At 40.8% G+C, this 16639-nt stretch overlaps 1 protein-coding gene across 2 annotated transcripts in view; it reads right to left on the bottom strand.

The window, feature by feature from the left end:
• The window catches only part of rab3c (RAB3C, member RAS oncogene family), a 125713-nt gene extending 109182 nt beyond the window's left edge, over positions 1-16531 (bottom strand). Inside the window, exons 1-2 of one of the 2 annotated variants that reach the window (XM_078397151.1) lie at positions 16303-16531; positions 5846-6073 (exon numbers count right to left, since the gene is read on the bottom strand). In XM_078397151.1, the coding sequence (XP_078253277.1) occupies positions 5846-6073; positions 16303-16320 (246 nt within the window). In that variant the 5' untranslated portion in view covers positions 16321-16531. Of the gene's footprint in view, positions 1-5845; positions 6074-15598; positions 15838-16302 lie in introns of those variants that run through there. The other variant, XM_078397144.1, reaches the window with a different exon arrangement.
• Positions 16532-16639: the final 108 nt, after the last annotated feature.

Below are 16639 nucleotides of genomic sequence, written 5' to 3'. Positions count from 1 at the left end.
TCTAAGGAACAGTGAGAACGTTTGCAATGCTTTCACATCTTCTGATCTGATCACTGACCAGGCCAATGCCTTGACCATATATGCAGTGGCAATCTTATGTTCATTACCAAAATGCTCTTTAAGCAGATTTTTTGCCTTTGGATAGCCCTGGGCTGGAGATAAGTGTTGACAGTCTGTGGACTAAGTCTTGACCTCTTGGATATTGCTCTAGAAAATGTAAGCGGTCACTGTTATTGTTAGTCCTTCTTTCCACTCATCTCTCAAATGCCACGATGAAAATTTCATACTGCAAAGGATCACCATCATAAACAGGAATGCCTCTTGGTGGTAGAGTAGAAGAAAGCTTTTGTTGAGCCAGAAGAACAGTGATATCATTTTGTTTCTGAATTAGGTTATAGATATCAACTTGGTTTCCATCATTCGGTACAGGGGGGGGTAGTGTGAACATGCCCCTGCACACCGTTTTGCTCATGAGTCTTTAACTTTTGCCTTTGAAGAGAGTATTGTTAGATTGGTCCTACCATGAGCTCTAACAGATGGTCCCCGAGTTGTTTGTTTTGATCAGGCAAGTATTCAGCTGCATGTGGATATAATTTAGCTAATGTTTCCTTTTGAGCAGTCCCATTTTTCCAATAAGAGTTCATCCCATCAGATACTCTTCTTGAGCTGCTTCTTGATCTCATGGCCTCAAGTATATTGATTCTTGCATTGGTTGCTGCCAGTTCAGCATCTAGTTCCAATTGTTCTTTCCTTCTTCTCAGCTGTTCTTTTTGTCTCTTCAGTTCTTCCTCTACTTCCAATTGTCATCTCTTCTGTTCTTCCTCCATTTCCAATTGTCTTCTCTTCTGTTCTTCCTCCATTTGTTCTTCTTGTGCCTCAATCTTATGCTTGCCTTTCATGGTGGCAACCCGTTTTATGAGAACAGCCTTATCTGCCTGAGCTTGAAGATGCACATGATGAAGAACTAGATTTGTGGCTCAGTTTAGGTTTGAAGACATTTGAAACACTGTCATCAGGTCCAATGTCATCTGAGTTTACATCACTCTGTTGTGTGGCACTCCCAGCAATGGAGTGTGTAGTTTGCTGACCAACCATAGATAACCACACCTTTGTATCTTGTATAAACCCGATAAAAACTTCCATTGTTTGGTGAATCCACTGATTTTGCTTTTCAAGTTCATCTTCAGGCAGTGATAACTTCACCAATGCCTCGTAATTGTCTTTGATTTCATCACAGAGCTTGATTAATTGAATCAGGTTAGATAGTACTTTATTTACATTTTCCTTTGATTCCAGGAGCTCTTTCATCATTTCCATTAACTTGATAGCTTGTTTAAATCTTGAGTTTTTTCTCTTCTGGTGCTTCGCAATAAGCGATTCCAAGCCCTTGACATGGTGTTTAATAATCCTCTTTTCCTTTTCAGAATCCTTTCTGATAACGCCATCTTGTGACTGGCCATCATATCTAACTGCAGACATACTTGTACACTATCCCTTTAAGAGGCGTTGACGTAAAGTCGGAGCAGCACGTATTCAAAACAACTGATATCGTGCGATTCTCAAGGTCACTTCTTTGTTCTCAATTCCCCATTACATTTGCTGTTTTCCAATACAGCTAATCACATATAGCTTCTCCAATAAAGCTTAATGCTGTACGTACTCACTTTCCCTGCGCGTTGGCTTTCGAAGTTTCCAATCTCCGTAAGTCAGATTAGCACAGGTGACGACCTTGTCCAGTCCCTGGGATTCGGCGTCAGGCTTGTGAAATAAAACAATCCTTGTTCCATCCAGTTGATTCACAAGCTCCTGTCTCACTCATAGAGCTCGTTCTTACTTAAACTGTAATGGCAACTTCCAGACTTTTCCAATAAATTATTTTCTAATTGAAATTGCTACACAGGGAGTTGGAGTGATCGTACTCAAACCCCAACAGAACAGATCTTCCAGTCATTTTTCCAGTTTAATTAGTTGTTTATTGAGGTAGTTGTACAAACAAGGAGATGAACATACCAGGCTGTACTTATTTTGCATACAAGTCGTAGCTGGCTGCTCTGACCCTGGTCTGGTCCCAGGTCTCCAGGTCTTTTCCAGGTCGATGGTCTCTTCAGGTCTGTTCCGAACTGTATACTCTGTATCTGACCACTCCCAGTCCCTATGCCCATATATATATATATACAACTGTTCATCTAATGACCTCCCCCAAATGTCCAAAATAATACGGCAAGATATAGATACAAAATAATATAATATGCCAACAGTAGCTAGCCTAAACATAAATGGCTCCTACAGATAAGGATGGCAAGATAAAAGAAACCTGGATGACAAAAGGTTGTAAAATTGGTCAAAAACATAAAGCAAGAAAATCCAAGCAATGGAGGGCCAAAAAAGACCATGTAAAGTCCTGACGAGTAAAATGAAAGAAAATCCCAAGGGATTTTAAACATACATTTAAAAACAAGAGGGTAAGTCGAGGGGGAAGGACCGTACAATATATAAAATAAAACAATACAGTGCAGGAATGGACCCTTTGACCCACAATGCATGTGCTGAACAAGTTGCCCAGCTGAACTGATCTCATCTGCCTGCACATGATCCATATCCCTCTAATCCCTGCAGTTCCATGTGCCTTTCTAAAAGCCTCTTAAACACCACTACATATCTGTCTCCACCATCCCTAACAATGCGTTCCAGGCCCCCACCACAATCTGTGTAAAAAACCTGCCCCGCACATTTCAATTAAACTTTCCTCCTCTCACCTTATAGCAATACCTCTAGTGGTGCGCATTTTCACCCTGAGAAAACGAGTCTGTCTCTCCTATATATGCCTTTCATAATTTACGTACTTCTAGCAAGTCTCCCCTCAACATCCGATGTTCCAGAGAAAACAATCCAAGTCTATCCAACCTCTCCCTGTAGTTGAAACCCTCTAATAGACAGCATTCTGTTAAACCTCTTCTGCACCCATTCTTTCACATATTTCCTGTAATTGGGTGACCAGAACTGCGTGTCATATTCCAAATGCGGCCTAACTAAAGTCCTATGTATCTTCACCTTGACTTCCTCACTATTGCATTCAATGCCCCCAGCAATGAAGGCAAGCAAGCATACCATACGCTTACTTTACCACCCTATTGACTTGTGCTGCCTCCTTTACTAAGCTATGAAGTTGATCTTCAAGATCCCTCTGCACATCAATGCTGTTACGGGTCCTGCCATTAGCTGTATACTCTCTCCGTACAGTCAATCTCTCAAAATGCAACACCTTACCTGGGTTAAACTCCATCTGCCATTTCGCCATCCACGTCTACAGCTGATCTATATCCTACTGTATTTTCTGACAACCTTTTTCACAGTCTGCAACGCCTCCAATTTTGGTCTCTTCAGAAACATACTTATCAACCCATCTATATTTACATTTAGATCATTTGTATGTATCGTAAATAGCAGAGGTCCCAGCACAAGATGCCTGTGGAACTCCACATACCTCCAGCCAGAATATCTACCTTCCATCACAACCCTCGGTCCTCTCTGAATAAGCTAGTTACAAATCCATATAATCAAGTCATCATGATTCCCACGCATCTTAATCTTCTGGATCAGCCATCCATGAGAGACCTTATCAAAAGCCTTACTAAAATTCATGTATTACATCAACCACCACTCGACTTTCATCAATCTCCTTTGTCACTTCCTCAGAAAACTCAATCGAGTTTGGGAGACACGACCTGCCACGTATCTACCACATCTATTACAAATCTATGGACTCTCACAGCTATCTGGACTACACTTCTTCTTACCCTGCCTCCTGCAAAGACTCTATCTCCTACTCCCAATTCCTCCATCTCCATTGCATCTGCACCCAAGATGCGGTGTTCCATATCAGGATATACGAGATGTCCTCATTCTTTAGGGAATGGGTTTTCCCAAATTCTATCATAGTTGAGTCCCTCACACGTGTCTCCGGGGTATCCCTTAGCTCCACACTTGGTCCTCCTCACTCCCAGTTGCAACAGGCACTGAGTCCCCCTAATCCTCACCTATCATTCCATCAGCTGTCTCATGCAGCACGTAATCCACCAAGATTTTCACCACCTCCAACGGGATCCCACCACTGTTCACATCTTCCCATGCTCAGCACAGACATTGTTGGTTGAAGGAGCTTTTCCAGTGCTGTGCTGTTTTACGTTTATAAACCGATTCTACATGTAGTTTTAATGCATTTGGAAGCCTCGTTACTCTAAATACACTTAGACCAAGTGAGAAGGTCTCATGCAACTCATTGAAAGCTACTGGATATCTGTTATGGCAACCAAAGTTAAAAGGGTATCAGTGTAAAACATGCAATTAAATGGGAGATAAAAGTGTGACTTTGAAATTCTGACAACCAATTATTATATGACCGAATACAATGCTGACTAAACTGGCTATTAAATCAAGCTGATTCAGTGTACGAATCTCTTACTCATGGCTTTGTTTCAAATACCAAACAAGTTTCAGTATAATGTTATATTTGAGCTTTTAGCATTGTTGAGGAAATATTCTGGGTCACTCACCGATGTTACAGGTATCTCAGTAGTAGTGTGACATGACACACCAGATATTGTCATAATCTGAATGTACTCAAAACCAGACAGCACATGTAATCAAAACTGAACAGAAAAGGGAAACAACTGTTCCAATAAGGAAATGATCTCATCTATTGGTCTTTGCACTTTTATAATGGAATTATCCACTGGCATCATCTCAACATTGATGCTGAGCAGATACAGACTATTTGAGCAGCTTTTGTTTTTAATCACTGTTACCAACATATTGTATCTGGTTCTTTTTGGTTCATTGAAAAATGCTCCTATAGCATATTCCTTCAAAAATCGTCTTTTTTTTAATATATTACCGCATTTTATACTAAAATAAATATATATTTTTAAATAACACAAACAATCCTATCAGTAAAGTCACTCACACAGTTAATGATTATTATAATTTTGCCATCATTTCACAAAATACAAGATGATTTCTGCATGACAGAGTCTATCTTTTACCTTCCCGTTTTTTTAATGAACAAATCACTTATTTCAATGCTGTCCACAAGAAGATGAGTGAAGGTCAATTTGGTCATGTTTCCAATGCAGACAATGGTCAATATACAAATAAATTCCTAAAATAAACCAGTAGAATCTTTGCACAGTACATTTTAATCATGTTATTCGAATACGATTCCCTAAAGTGTTTCTTTAAATAAAAGCTAGAAAAGAGAAGACAAGTAGGGAATCACAGAAGTACATCGGAAAATAATCAAAAATACTTTTTTCAGTCTTGAGAGCACCTGATGACAGTGAAACCTGAAAAAAGGGTGACTTATCCAAAATCAAGAGTGACTACAAATTTGAAAGAAAATAGCCTTTGAATTTCTGTTCCTAACTCCAATCTCCAGTCTTTCTACATGATCTCTTCAAACCGGTTTTAGTTAATGCCCTTCTGTACAGAATCACTATTTAGCCTTTATTATGCTAAATTATTCAGACTTGAGTTACAAATGTCTTAGCTGTTTGGTGAACTAAAACTACCAGAGATTTTATTCATTAGAGCAATGCAAAGATCGGGTGGGAGGAGAACACACAGTCGACATCACTCCTTTCAGCAACTAAATAAATGTACCCAATTTAATTATATTTCAGAGAAAACAGCATAACCTTTATGACTACCAAATTAACGCATCCATTGAATTTTTAAATGAAATAATTATAAACTGATTTATAGCAAATTTAAAAATTCTTCCAACTGGGTTGATCGATACCTGAAAAATTGAAGATGCCTAAAACAAAAATCATATGCATAAACTTACCCAAATTTGCAACTTAATCCTTTTCTCATTCCTGAAGACGGTCTTTACCTTGAAGTCAATACCAACGGTGCTTACAAAGGCAGATGTAAACGAATCATCAGCATAGCGGAAGAGAAAGGACGTTTTCCCAACACTGCTGTTGCCAATGATCAGCAGCTTAAACATGTAGTCAAAGTTCTGGTCAGCTGTGTCCTTCTGAACAAATCGAGAATCCTGTGTCGATGCCATCTGGAATACAGATTACAGAGTACCTTCAAATAATACATTTGCCGCAAACATACCCATCAAATAAATATTTTGAACAAGAATTATGTCAAAGATTCATAAATAATTAGAGGTCGCTAAATTAAATAATACAGCTTACTGATACATGTACATGGCGCAATCGTAATCATGTAGAGTCTTTCTGCTGACTGGTGAGCACGCAACAAAAAGCTTCCACATTATTCATGTCTCTCATGATACTATAAACCTCAATAAGATCACCGCACAGCCTCATTCAACCGCAATAAGACCACCCTTCTCCCTTCGACCTATCTAGTCTCTCCTCAAGAGGCAATTAACTCAAGCCATCCAATCCAGGCAACATATCTGTGAATTTTGTTGCACCATCTCTAGCTTTAACAGATCCTTCTCAGAGTAGTTGTACAAGTGTTGGTTAGCCCAACAATGTGAACTGCTCACAAAATTCCAAGTGTGGCCCAACCAACATTTTGCACACTGTAACATGATGTCCAACTCTTGTACTCAATGCCTCGGTCCATAAAGTGAAGCATGTCATTCACCTTCTTCACCATCCTGTTTGTTACCATTTTTACGAAACTATGTACTTGTACCCTGAGGTCTTTATGTTCAACAGCACTCACCAGAACCTTGCCATTTATTGTATGTCCTGAATTAAATTCCAAAAATGCATCACTTCATACTTGTCTGAGTTAAATCCCATCTGCCATTCCTTTGCCCATTTTCCCAGTTGGTTAGTTGACCTTTTTTGGTGTTATCTGCAAACTTACATTCTCCTCTAAATCATTAATATATGTGACAAACCACAGGGAACCCAGCACTATCCCTACAGAACATCATTGATCACAGGTGAAAACAACAATCCATGACTCCACTCATTGCCTTCCACCATCAAGGCAATTTGGTATCCAAGTGGCTAGCACACACTCCATAATCCTCTGGACCAATCCACCATTGTGACCTTGTCAAAGCACTTGCTAAAATCCATGTCACAGAGAAGACCATGTAGACAGTGTCTACCACCCTGCCCTCATCTATCCTCTTGCTCATCTCCAAAAAACTCAATAAAATTTCTCGAAAATGATTTGTCCACACATAAAGCCCTGTTGACTATCTCTAATCCATTCCTGCCTTTCCAGTAGCTTTCCCATCACTGATGTTAAACTCATCAGTCAGTAAAGGTTTGGAGAGCAGGAGCAAGGACGACTGTTGGCTGAAAGAAAGTAAGTGTTAATTGAAGGTAAAAGTCTGTTTAAAAAGAGCGCCAAAGGGATGCTAGCAGCCAGTCAGTAAAGGTCGGGAGAGCAGGAGCAAGGACGACCGTTGGCTGAAAGAAAGCAAGTGTTAACTGAATGTAAAAGTCCGTTTAAAAAGAGCGCTAAAAGGACGCTAGCAGGCAATCAGTGAAGCGCATACCTCCAAGCTCGTCAGAGGAAGGCAGGATAGGAGCGAGTACGTGGATTGGCTGATCAACTAAATTAGAAGTTTGGTAAATTGGCCAATTAGTCAATTTAGTGACTGATATAAACAAGTCTTGCACAAGGGGTGCGGCCCTGTCGAGAGAAGTGCCCTTTGAGAAAAGTGCGAGTCTTTGGCTGCGAGGCTGAGGTGAGGAGGTTACACTTGTTTTTGAGCCTGATTTGTTTTTAGACACTAAAATAATGGCAGATAAGTTGGCGCAGTGTGTTTCCTGCAGGATGTGGGAAGGTAGGGACACCGCTGGAGCTTCTGGGAGCTACACCTACAAGAGCTGTGTCCAGGTGCAGCTCCTGAATGAACATGTGATGGAGTTGGAAAAGCAGCTGGATGACCTCAGAACTTTCGACTTTCAGAAAGACTTCGACAAGGTCCCACATAGGAGATTAGTGGGCAAAATTAGAGCACATGGTATTGGGGGTAGGGTACTGACATGGATAGAAAATTGGTTGGCAGACAGAAAGCAAAGAGTGGGGATAAATGGGTCCCTTTCAGAATGGCAGGCAGTGACTAGTGGGGGTACTGAAAGGCTTTGTGCTGGGACCGCAGCTATTTACAATATACATTAATGACTTGGATGAAGGGATTAAAAGTACCATTAGCAAATTTGCAGATGAAAGCAGGGTGGTAGTGTGAACTGTGAGGAAGATGCTATGAGGTTGCAGGGTGACTTGGACAGGTTGTGTGAGTGGGCGGATGCATGGCAGATGCAGTTTAATGTGCATAAGTGTGAGGTTATCCACTTTGGTGGTAGGAATAGGAAGGCAGATTATTATCTCAATGGTGTCAAGTTAGGAAAAGAGGATGTACAACGAGATCTGGGTGTCCTAGTGCATCAGTCACTGAAAGGAAGCATGCAGGTACAGCAGGCAGTGAAGAAAGCCAATGGAATGTTGGCCTTCATAACAAGAGGAGTTGCGTATAGGAGCAAAGAGGTCCTTCTGCAGTTGTACAGGGCCCTAGTGAGACCGCACCTGGAGTACTGTGTGCAGTTTTGGTCTCCAAATTTGAGGAAGGATATTCTTGCTATTGAGGGCGTGCAGTGTAGGTTTACGCTGCACGCCGGGGGACAATAATTCCTGGAATGGTGGGACTATCATATGTTGAAAGACTGGAGCAACTCGGCTTGTACACACTGGAATTTAGAAGGATGAGGGGATCTTATCGAAACATATAAGATTATTAAGGGGTTGGTCACGTTAGAGGCAGGAAACATGTTCCCAATGTTGGGGGAGTCCAGAACCAGAGGCCACAGTTTAAGAATAAGGGGTAGGCTATTTAGAACGGAGATGAGGAGAAACTTTTTCAGTCAGAGAGTTGTGAATCTGTGGAATTCTCTGCCTCAGAGGGCAGTGGAGGCCAATTTTCTGAATGCATTCAAGAGAGAGTTAGATAGAGCTCTTAAGGATAGCGGAGTCGGGGGGTGTGGGGAGAAGGCAGGAACGGGGTACTGATTGAGAATGATCAGCCATGATCACATTAAATGGTGGTGCTGGCTCGAAGGGCCGAATGGCCTACTCCTGCACCTATTGTCTGTTGTATCCTGCTTTGTCCTTGCAGCCCTTTTTTAATAAGTCATCCTCCGGTCTTCCGGTAACTTACAAATGACTAATCACAGACAGTTTTCAATTTCAATAGTCTCAATAGTATTAGCAATGAATCATAGGATACTGTTAATTTTCTGAATTATTTGCACCTGCATTCTAACATTAAATGAATCATCTTCTAGAACAGCCAGATCCCTCTGTATTTTAATCTGCATTTGCTTTGCAATCTCTCAGAATTATTTATATTTGGTAAGATAACATGATCCTTTATTTTTCCTGACGTGGAAATTTTCAAATGTTCCCACATTATATTCCATTTGTCAGGCCTTTTTTGAGTGTCGGATTTTATTTGATTAGCAAAGCAACCAGGAGCTGAAGGCATCTTGTGGTGCATTTGGTGGGTAAGGTCTGGAATTCACCGTTCAAAGGACAGAGGAAATAGACTCAATACGAAAAAATAAATTCAAAATGGATGTGGATGTTTACTGGAGAAAAATAATTTATAGAGATAAGCAGCGGACTTGGTGTAATTTGAATAGCACTTTCAAAGCCAGCAAAAGTACAATGAGATGAATAACCTCCTTCTGCGCTGTTTGATTACAGATGCAGCATATTTATAAGATTCGATTTTAATCGTTTTTTTTCTACATGGAGTTACTCCAGCAACTGGCATCATTTTTTTAACCGTCCCCATCTACAATAGATGTTTTAAATAAAAAGTAATCTTTTGAGTAACTGGCAATTAATTCTATAATCCACTCTAATCCATTTTTAACTACAGTCCTCAGTCAATGCTGCCGTTCATAGGATCGAAAGCCATGAAGCTCAAGTGAAGAGTATGATGGAATACTGTCCATTTGCTTCTTCACCAGCCATGTGATCTTGGACACTCCACCACTCTCAACATCCACCACCTTCATCATTAGAACACTGTGGATGCAGTATCACCTGCAAAATTAAAGGAAAGCGGTAAAACCTCCTTCACCACAATGGAGAAATGCAAGAACCGCTTGGGGAAGCTTTGATCTGCAGGCTTCCTTCCATGTCACGCACCATCCTGGTTTGGAGATGTCCATTCTTTTATTATTATTGGGTAATAAAGCAAAGAGATGAGGAAGAGAAGAGGGGGGACAATAATTTTTCAGCATAAAGCAGGATGCGATAGGCTGAATGGGCATTAATTGATGAAATCACAAATGGGAAGGAACAAAGGGAGTGGAAAATAGAATGGAGAGCTAGGGGATGAAGAGACTAACATGTTGAAGCGTATGTACACAGCAGTGACATGGAAACGTACACATTCACTTTCTCATTATATCGGTGCCAACTACAGTCAGCAAATCCAATATATGCACAAAGAGCACTTTGAAAACTAAACAGTCACATTTCCACTTCAATGCTGAAAAAAGCAATAAACAGGCAGCAGGTTCGAGAGAAATACTGAATGGCAGCTGGAGTAGTCCACAGCTTCTTCGGTCTGTGATTCTGTGCTCAGATTTAAATGGTTTGTGTGCATTACAACGCACTACACCTGCCATTTCTTCATATTATACTTGCGTGGTAATCTTTCATTTCACTGCACATTTATGTGTATGTGACAAATAAAAATTGACTATAAAAATTGACTATTGCCTGGCTTACATTTCATTGATGGCATAGTCAGAAATATAGCAACATAGAAAATAGGTGCAGGAGTAGGCCTTCGAGCCAGCACCGCCATTAAATGATCATGGCTGATCATCCAAAATCAGTACCCCGTTCCTGCTTTCTCCCCATATCATAGCCCGAGTTGACCTAAAATTGATAAATTGCAAGGAATAGTTCCAAAATCCACTGGTTTTATGTAAAATAAAGCTATCTTAATTCAGTTAGACTGCAACTATAACATTCCCTTGGTGTAGATTCACACAGAGGAAGTAATTTCCCCACATTCAATCCAACTACAACATTCCCTTGTATAGATTCACGCAGAGGAAGTAATTTCTCCACATCCAATCCTATCAAATCACTTTATTTTAAAACACCTCAATTCATTTCCCTTCCAACCTGAATGAAATATGATCAACCAACACATCTCCGTCATTTAACCTGTTTAACCTTAGTATCATTCTTATATTTTCTGTATTGCACTCCTTTAACACAAATGTACCTTTTCCTTCATGCCCAAATTTGATTAATCATAGTCACAAACAAGCCCTTTGGCCCAACTTGCCTACACTGACCAACATGTCCCATCCACACTAGTGCCACTTGCCTGTGTTTGGCCCATCTCTCTCTAAACCTATCCTATCCATGTACCTGTCTAACCTTTTCTGAAACGCTGCGCTAGTACTTTCCTCAACTACCTCCTCTAGCAGCTTTGTGTAAACAAGTTATCCCCTCAGATTCCTAATAAATCTTTCCCCTCTCAGCTTAAACCTATGTTCTCTGGTTGTTGATTCCCCTACTCCAGGCAAGAGGCTCTGTGCCTTTACCCAATCTATTCCTCTCCTGATTTTGTACTACATCCCATATCCTCCTGCGCTCCAAGGAATAGTGTCCTCGCCTGCTCAACCTCTCCCTACAGCTCAGGCACTCAAGTCCTGGCAACATCTCGTAAATCTTCTCTGCACCCTTTCCAACTTGACATATTTCCGATAACATGGTGCTCAAAACTGAACACTATACTCTAAATGAGGCTTCACCAATGTCTTATGTAACTGCAACATGACCTCCCAACTTCTATTCTCAATATTCTGACTGATGAATGCCAATATTCCGAGAGCCCTTTTGACCACCCTATTTACCTGTGACACTACTTTCAAGGGCCTGCACTCCTAGACCCCTCTGCTATACAGCACTCCCCAGAGCCCTACCATTCACTGTATAGGCCATGCCCATGTTAGACTTCCCAAAATGCAACACCTCATTTTTCTCTGTATTAAATTTCACCAACCATTCCACAGCCAATCTACCCAATCGATCAAGATCCTGCTGCAATTTTTGATAACCATCTTCACTATCTACAATATCACCTACTTTTGTGCCATCCGAAAATATCGCGAATCGGGCCTTACACATTCCCATCCAAATCATTGACATAGATGACGAACAGCAATAGGCCCAGCAGAGAACACTGAGGCACACCACTAATCACAGGCCTCCAGTCCGAAAAGCAACCTTTCACCATCACCATCTTCCTTCCATGAAGCCAATTTTCTATCCATTCAACTATCTCTCCTTGTATCCCATGCAATCTAACCTTCCAGAGCAACATACCATGTGGAACCTTGTCGAATGCTTTCCTGAAATCTATATGAACAACATCTATAGCTGTGCCCTCATCAACCTTTTTGGTCACATCTTCAAAAAACGTAATTAGATTTGTGTCACACGAACTATCACGTATAAAACCATGCTGATTATTCCAAATCAGCCCCTGTCCATCTAAATGCATGTATATCATATCCCTCAGAATACTCTCTAGTAACCTTCCAACCACAGATGATAGGCTCACTGGGTTTTAGTTCCCAGGCTTTTCTCTACAGCCCTTCTTGAATAGAAGCACTTGAATTGAATATTAGCCACCCCCCAGTCTTACGGCACTTCACCTGTATTAAATAACAACTTGTACATCTCAGCCAGGGCACCTAAAATTTTCCCGCTAGCTTCCCACAGTGTCCTTGGATATATCTGATCAGTTCCTGGAGATTTGTCTATCTTCACACCCGTCAGGACCTTCAGCACCTCATCGACCTTAATACTGACTGCTGGCAAGACACTTCCATCGACTGGCCGCAAGTACCCTATTCCTCGTATCTTTCTTCACTGTAAAAACAGAGGAGATACACTCGTTGTAGACCTTGCCCATCTCCTGTGGCTCCATGCGGAATTGACCGCTTTGATTCCTGAGGGGTGCCACTCTCTCTCTCTCTCTCTCTGACCCAGATGAGGTTTGACCAAGGCCTGATACAATGATGCACGATTTTCTCAGTGGAAAAACAAGCAGAAAATGCTGGACTTTTTCAATAGGTTAAGCAGCAATCATGGAGTGAGAAACTGTCAACATTTCATTAAATCTGTTCTTTCTCACCATAGATTTTGCTTGATATAATGAACATTTCCAATATTTTTCCTTTTTATTACTGTACATTATCCACAGTGTTTTTCTTTAACATAATTAACCCTCTGTTGCATTCAATACAAAGATCTTGCAGATATAAGGGACTGAGGAGGAGATGGGCATTTCAGGGAAAACTATTGAAACTGTAAAGGAAAAGAGGAAACAGGAAATGGGATGGAATAAGTGATGAAAGGAGATTGAGAAGAAAAATAAATGGGATAGTGCAAATGATCATTCTCCACAGTACATTGTTCAGCAACAGAAAAATCAAAGCCTTCAGGGAAATAAAGCAGTAAGAATGAAATGCACAGAGACAGAAGTGCCAAAATTAAGAAAAAATGTTAAGACAGCGAAGCAATAAAATGAGGGCGAATGTCATGAAGTTCCAACAAAATATCCTGCTCTCCTATAATACTTGGGTATTTTTTCCAGATGATTTTCCCTATTTGAACTACCTAATAGATTTTCTGAGGAAGGCAGCAAAGCAAGTATAAAAGCTGTTGGCAGAAGACTGCAACTCACAGAGGCTCTAACATTTTACTCCCGCAGCAGAAGTAAACACTATGCTTTCCAATCATTTAAACAGGCAGTGCTTTTCTGACAATATTGCCATGGGTACCTCCGTCAACACCCTGTCCAAGCCTTCGTTATTCCCATCATCACAGAATTGCTTTACAACAAAGGATTAACCTACTGGCACCTGATATCCACAGCATCCATCTTCTATGAAGAGACATTGCACAGCAATAAAAAAGGGAGCAATGAAAATATTAAAGCACATGGATCTAAGGTGGTAAAATGGTGTTCATTTTGATAATGTAACTGAATGACAAATGGTATGAACTATTATTTTTATGACCAGATGATAATTTCCCCTTTACAGTGCAGGGTCAATGAGGATAAATATATCCAAATGCTCACCTAGCTAATTAAACATGGTCCAATTTCAATGTGGCACCATCTGGAATGTAATGTCAAATGTTGTTGTGGATGGTGCATTCATCATCTCAATCATTCTGGGGGGCAAGAAACTGACTCCGTCATTTCTTGATCTTTGACTTTTACAATTTACTAAAAGAATAACATTGTGATGTATCCTAGAATGGCTTAACTATAAGAGAGAAATAACATTAAATTGATGCTAGTCATTCTACCGGTGCTTAGCTGGAAGGTTTCCTGTGCAGAAACACCTTTTGTCTTGTAGGATGGACAGCGATGCATAGCTACACAACACATTGTTTATTATATAAGCTGCTTATAGGACAAGAATTAGAACATTTCTACAACTTGCAATAGCAGATAGTATCATTCAGGGTCCACTACTACCAATTCAATTAGTCCTGGCAATTTAACCAAATGTAATGCTAAACATAAACCTTCTTACAATTTAAAGTTTCCAAGAACCTATGTAAATTCCATTGTGGGCCAATTCAACAACACATTTTCCCAAACTGTGTAACAAATAAAAGTATATGTTTCAATTATTTAGTCAATGGCGCATAAAAATATTGAGAATGGTCCACAGAATAGTTTTCTAATATCAGAGCTATTTTGTTTTGAAATTGGATTTTAATACAGCAATTACATATGCTACAGTTCTGTAAAACTTTATTTCAGGACAAAAGATAGGCAAACATACATTTATTATTCCACTTGATAATGAGTCTCAGAATGTAGGCTGCTCAGATTGGAAATCATTTAAACAGAATAAATCTAGTGTATTTCAAAACGTGCAGAATATCCTTTCGTTGGAATCTGCGTCCCATGTCATTAACGATTACACCAATATACGAAAAAGTCGGTACATTCAAGTCAAATGGATGTGCTTCGTCCACTGCAGCTCAGACATCTTGGTAACTGACAGTACCGCCCAAATTAATTGCAAGAAAAATGCATACGATTATTATGAGAGACAATGTCCAAATAGTAACCAAATGGTACAAATTAATTAAGCAATCCCGATGCAGAAATTTCATCTGTCATCACAATTTCATCCACCTTCTGGTCATATTCCTTCGATCTAAACAGCCCCTAAACGCTATAAGATATTTAACACCCATCAACGGAGGAGCATAAACTGTGATAAATATTTCATCTCGGAGAAAAAGGTAGTTCATATTTCAAAAATAATATCTATCTCACCGCGCGTATGTGAAATCAACTCCAATTGACAAGAAGAACTGTGAAATGGACCGATTTATTTGGGAAAACATTGCAAATTGTGTAATCGCGCAAGTTATTGTCATTATGTTTAAAATGTTGCATTTGCGATCAGGATCGATGCGAGTGAGCTTCGTTGGCGTTTGTAAAGCAAGGAGGGAAGGGGTTTATCTGGTCGGCGTTTGCAGTTGCCATCTGGTGCGTGATGTGAGAGGTTGTACAGACCTGCATTGGTGCTTCGTGCCTCATGTTGCCGGAGCCTGTGCTGAAAGCCGAGCGAGAGAGCGAGAGAGCGAGCGCAACGAGCCGCTTCCCTCCCGCTGTCACCCACTTTTGTATTGGCACCGCGCCCGGGTTGCGCATGTGCGGCTGCTGCAGCGCAGTCTGGAACCTGTAGTCACCGTGGTCTCGCGGCCGTCTCTGGACAATGGGAGAGAAGAACCTGGCCCGGGAACGACTACAACTCCCGGCACACCTGCCCGTGCAACAGCCCTGGACAACAGGGCAGGGCAGGGCAAGGGGGCTTCGACTTCAACCACGGTGCTTGCAAGCGGCGATGCTTTCCTCGCTTCGTGTGGCATGGACCTGCCCAACCAATCTGACGGAAATGTTGCAAAGCGTTGCTATACCTAAAAATAATAATCTGGTGTGCATAAAGTCAGCTGCTATGTGTTTTATTTAAAATACTTACATCCTTGGGGAAATATGGTGTTGAAATAAACCATCCGAAATGTCATTAAGGAGTGCGTGCAGAAAATTGATTTTTTAAAACTTATTTAAAGACAGTTTAGTTAAGAGGAGAGCAAATAATCTGATTATTTATCGCGAAATTCCCAAGAATGAGAAAGACCACAGCCTTTTCTGATATTACGGAAACTCGGCCTTTAAAGAGGAAGCCCGTGAGTATAGTTACAAGCAATGTGCCTTACCTTCCCATACAGTTCCATTTAATCCCGTAATTTAAAAAAAAAAAAATGTGGATAAGAGGATAAACAGATCAGGAAAAGTAATTGGCAGTTGCTTTAGTTGTCAGTTCGCAGCGCGGTTTGTACATGGGTTCTCATTCCCCAGTCTCAGTGTGTCAGCTGTGAGTTGTTGGCACTGTGCGCTGTAAGTACAGGAGAAAGCAGGCGGCACATCAGGATCCGCGTGTCTTCCTGCTGCGATGCCTAACACAAGCCTGTCGACTAGTTTCTGCCGTGCTAGGTGCTCTTTGTCTACAGAGGGAATGTTTATTATAGCAGATTAACGGATAGCACAGAGCCC

The sequence above is a fragment of the Rhinoraja longicauda genome, chromosome 1, assembly GCF_053455715.1.
Source record: "Rhinoraja longicauda isolate Sanriku21f chromosome 1, sRhiLon1.1, whole genome shotgun sequence".
Taxonomy (NCBI): domain Eukaryota; kingdom Metazoa; phylum Chordata; class Chondrichthyes; order Rajiformes; family Arhynchobatidae; genus Rhinoraja; species Rhinoraja longicauda.
This window is presented reverse-complemented; position numbering and strand designations above follow the sequence as displayed.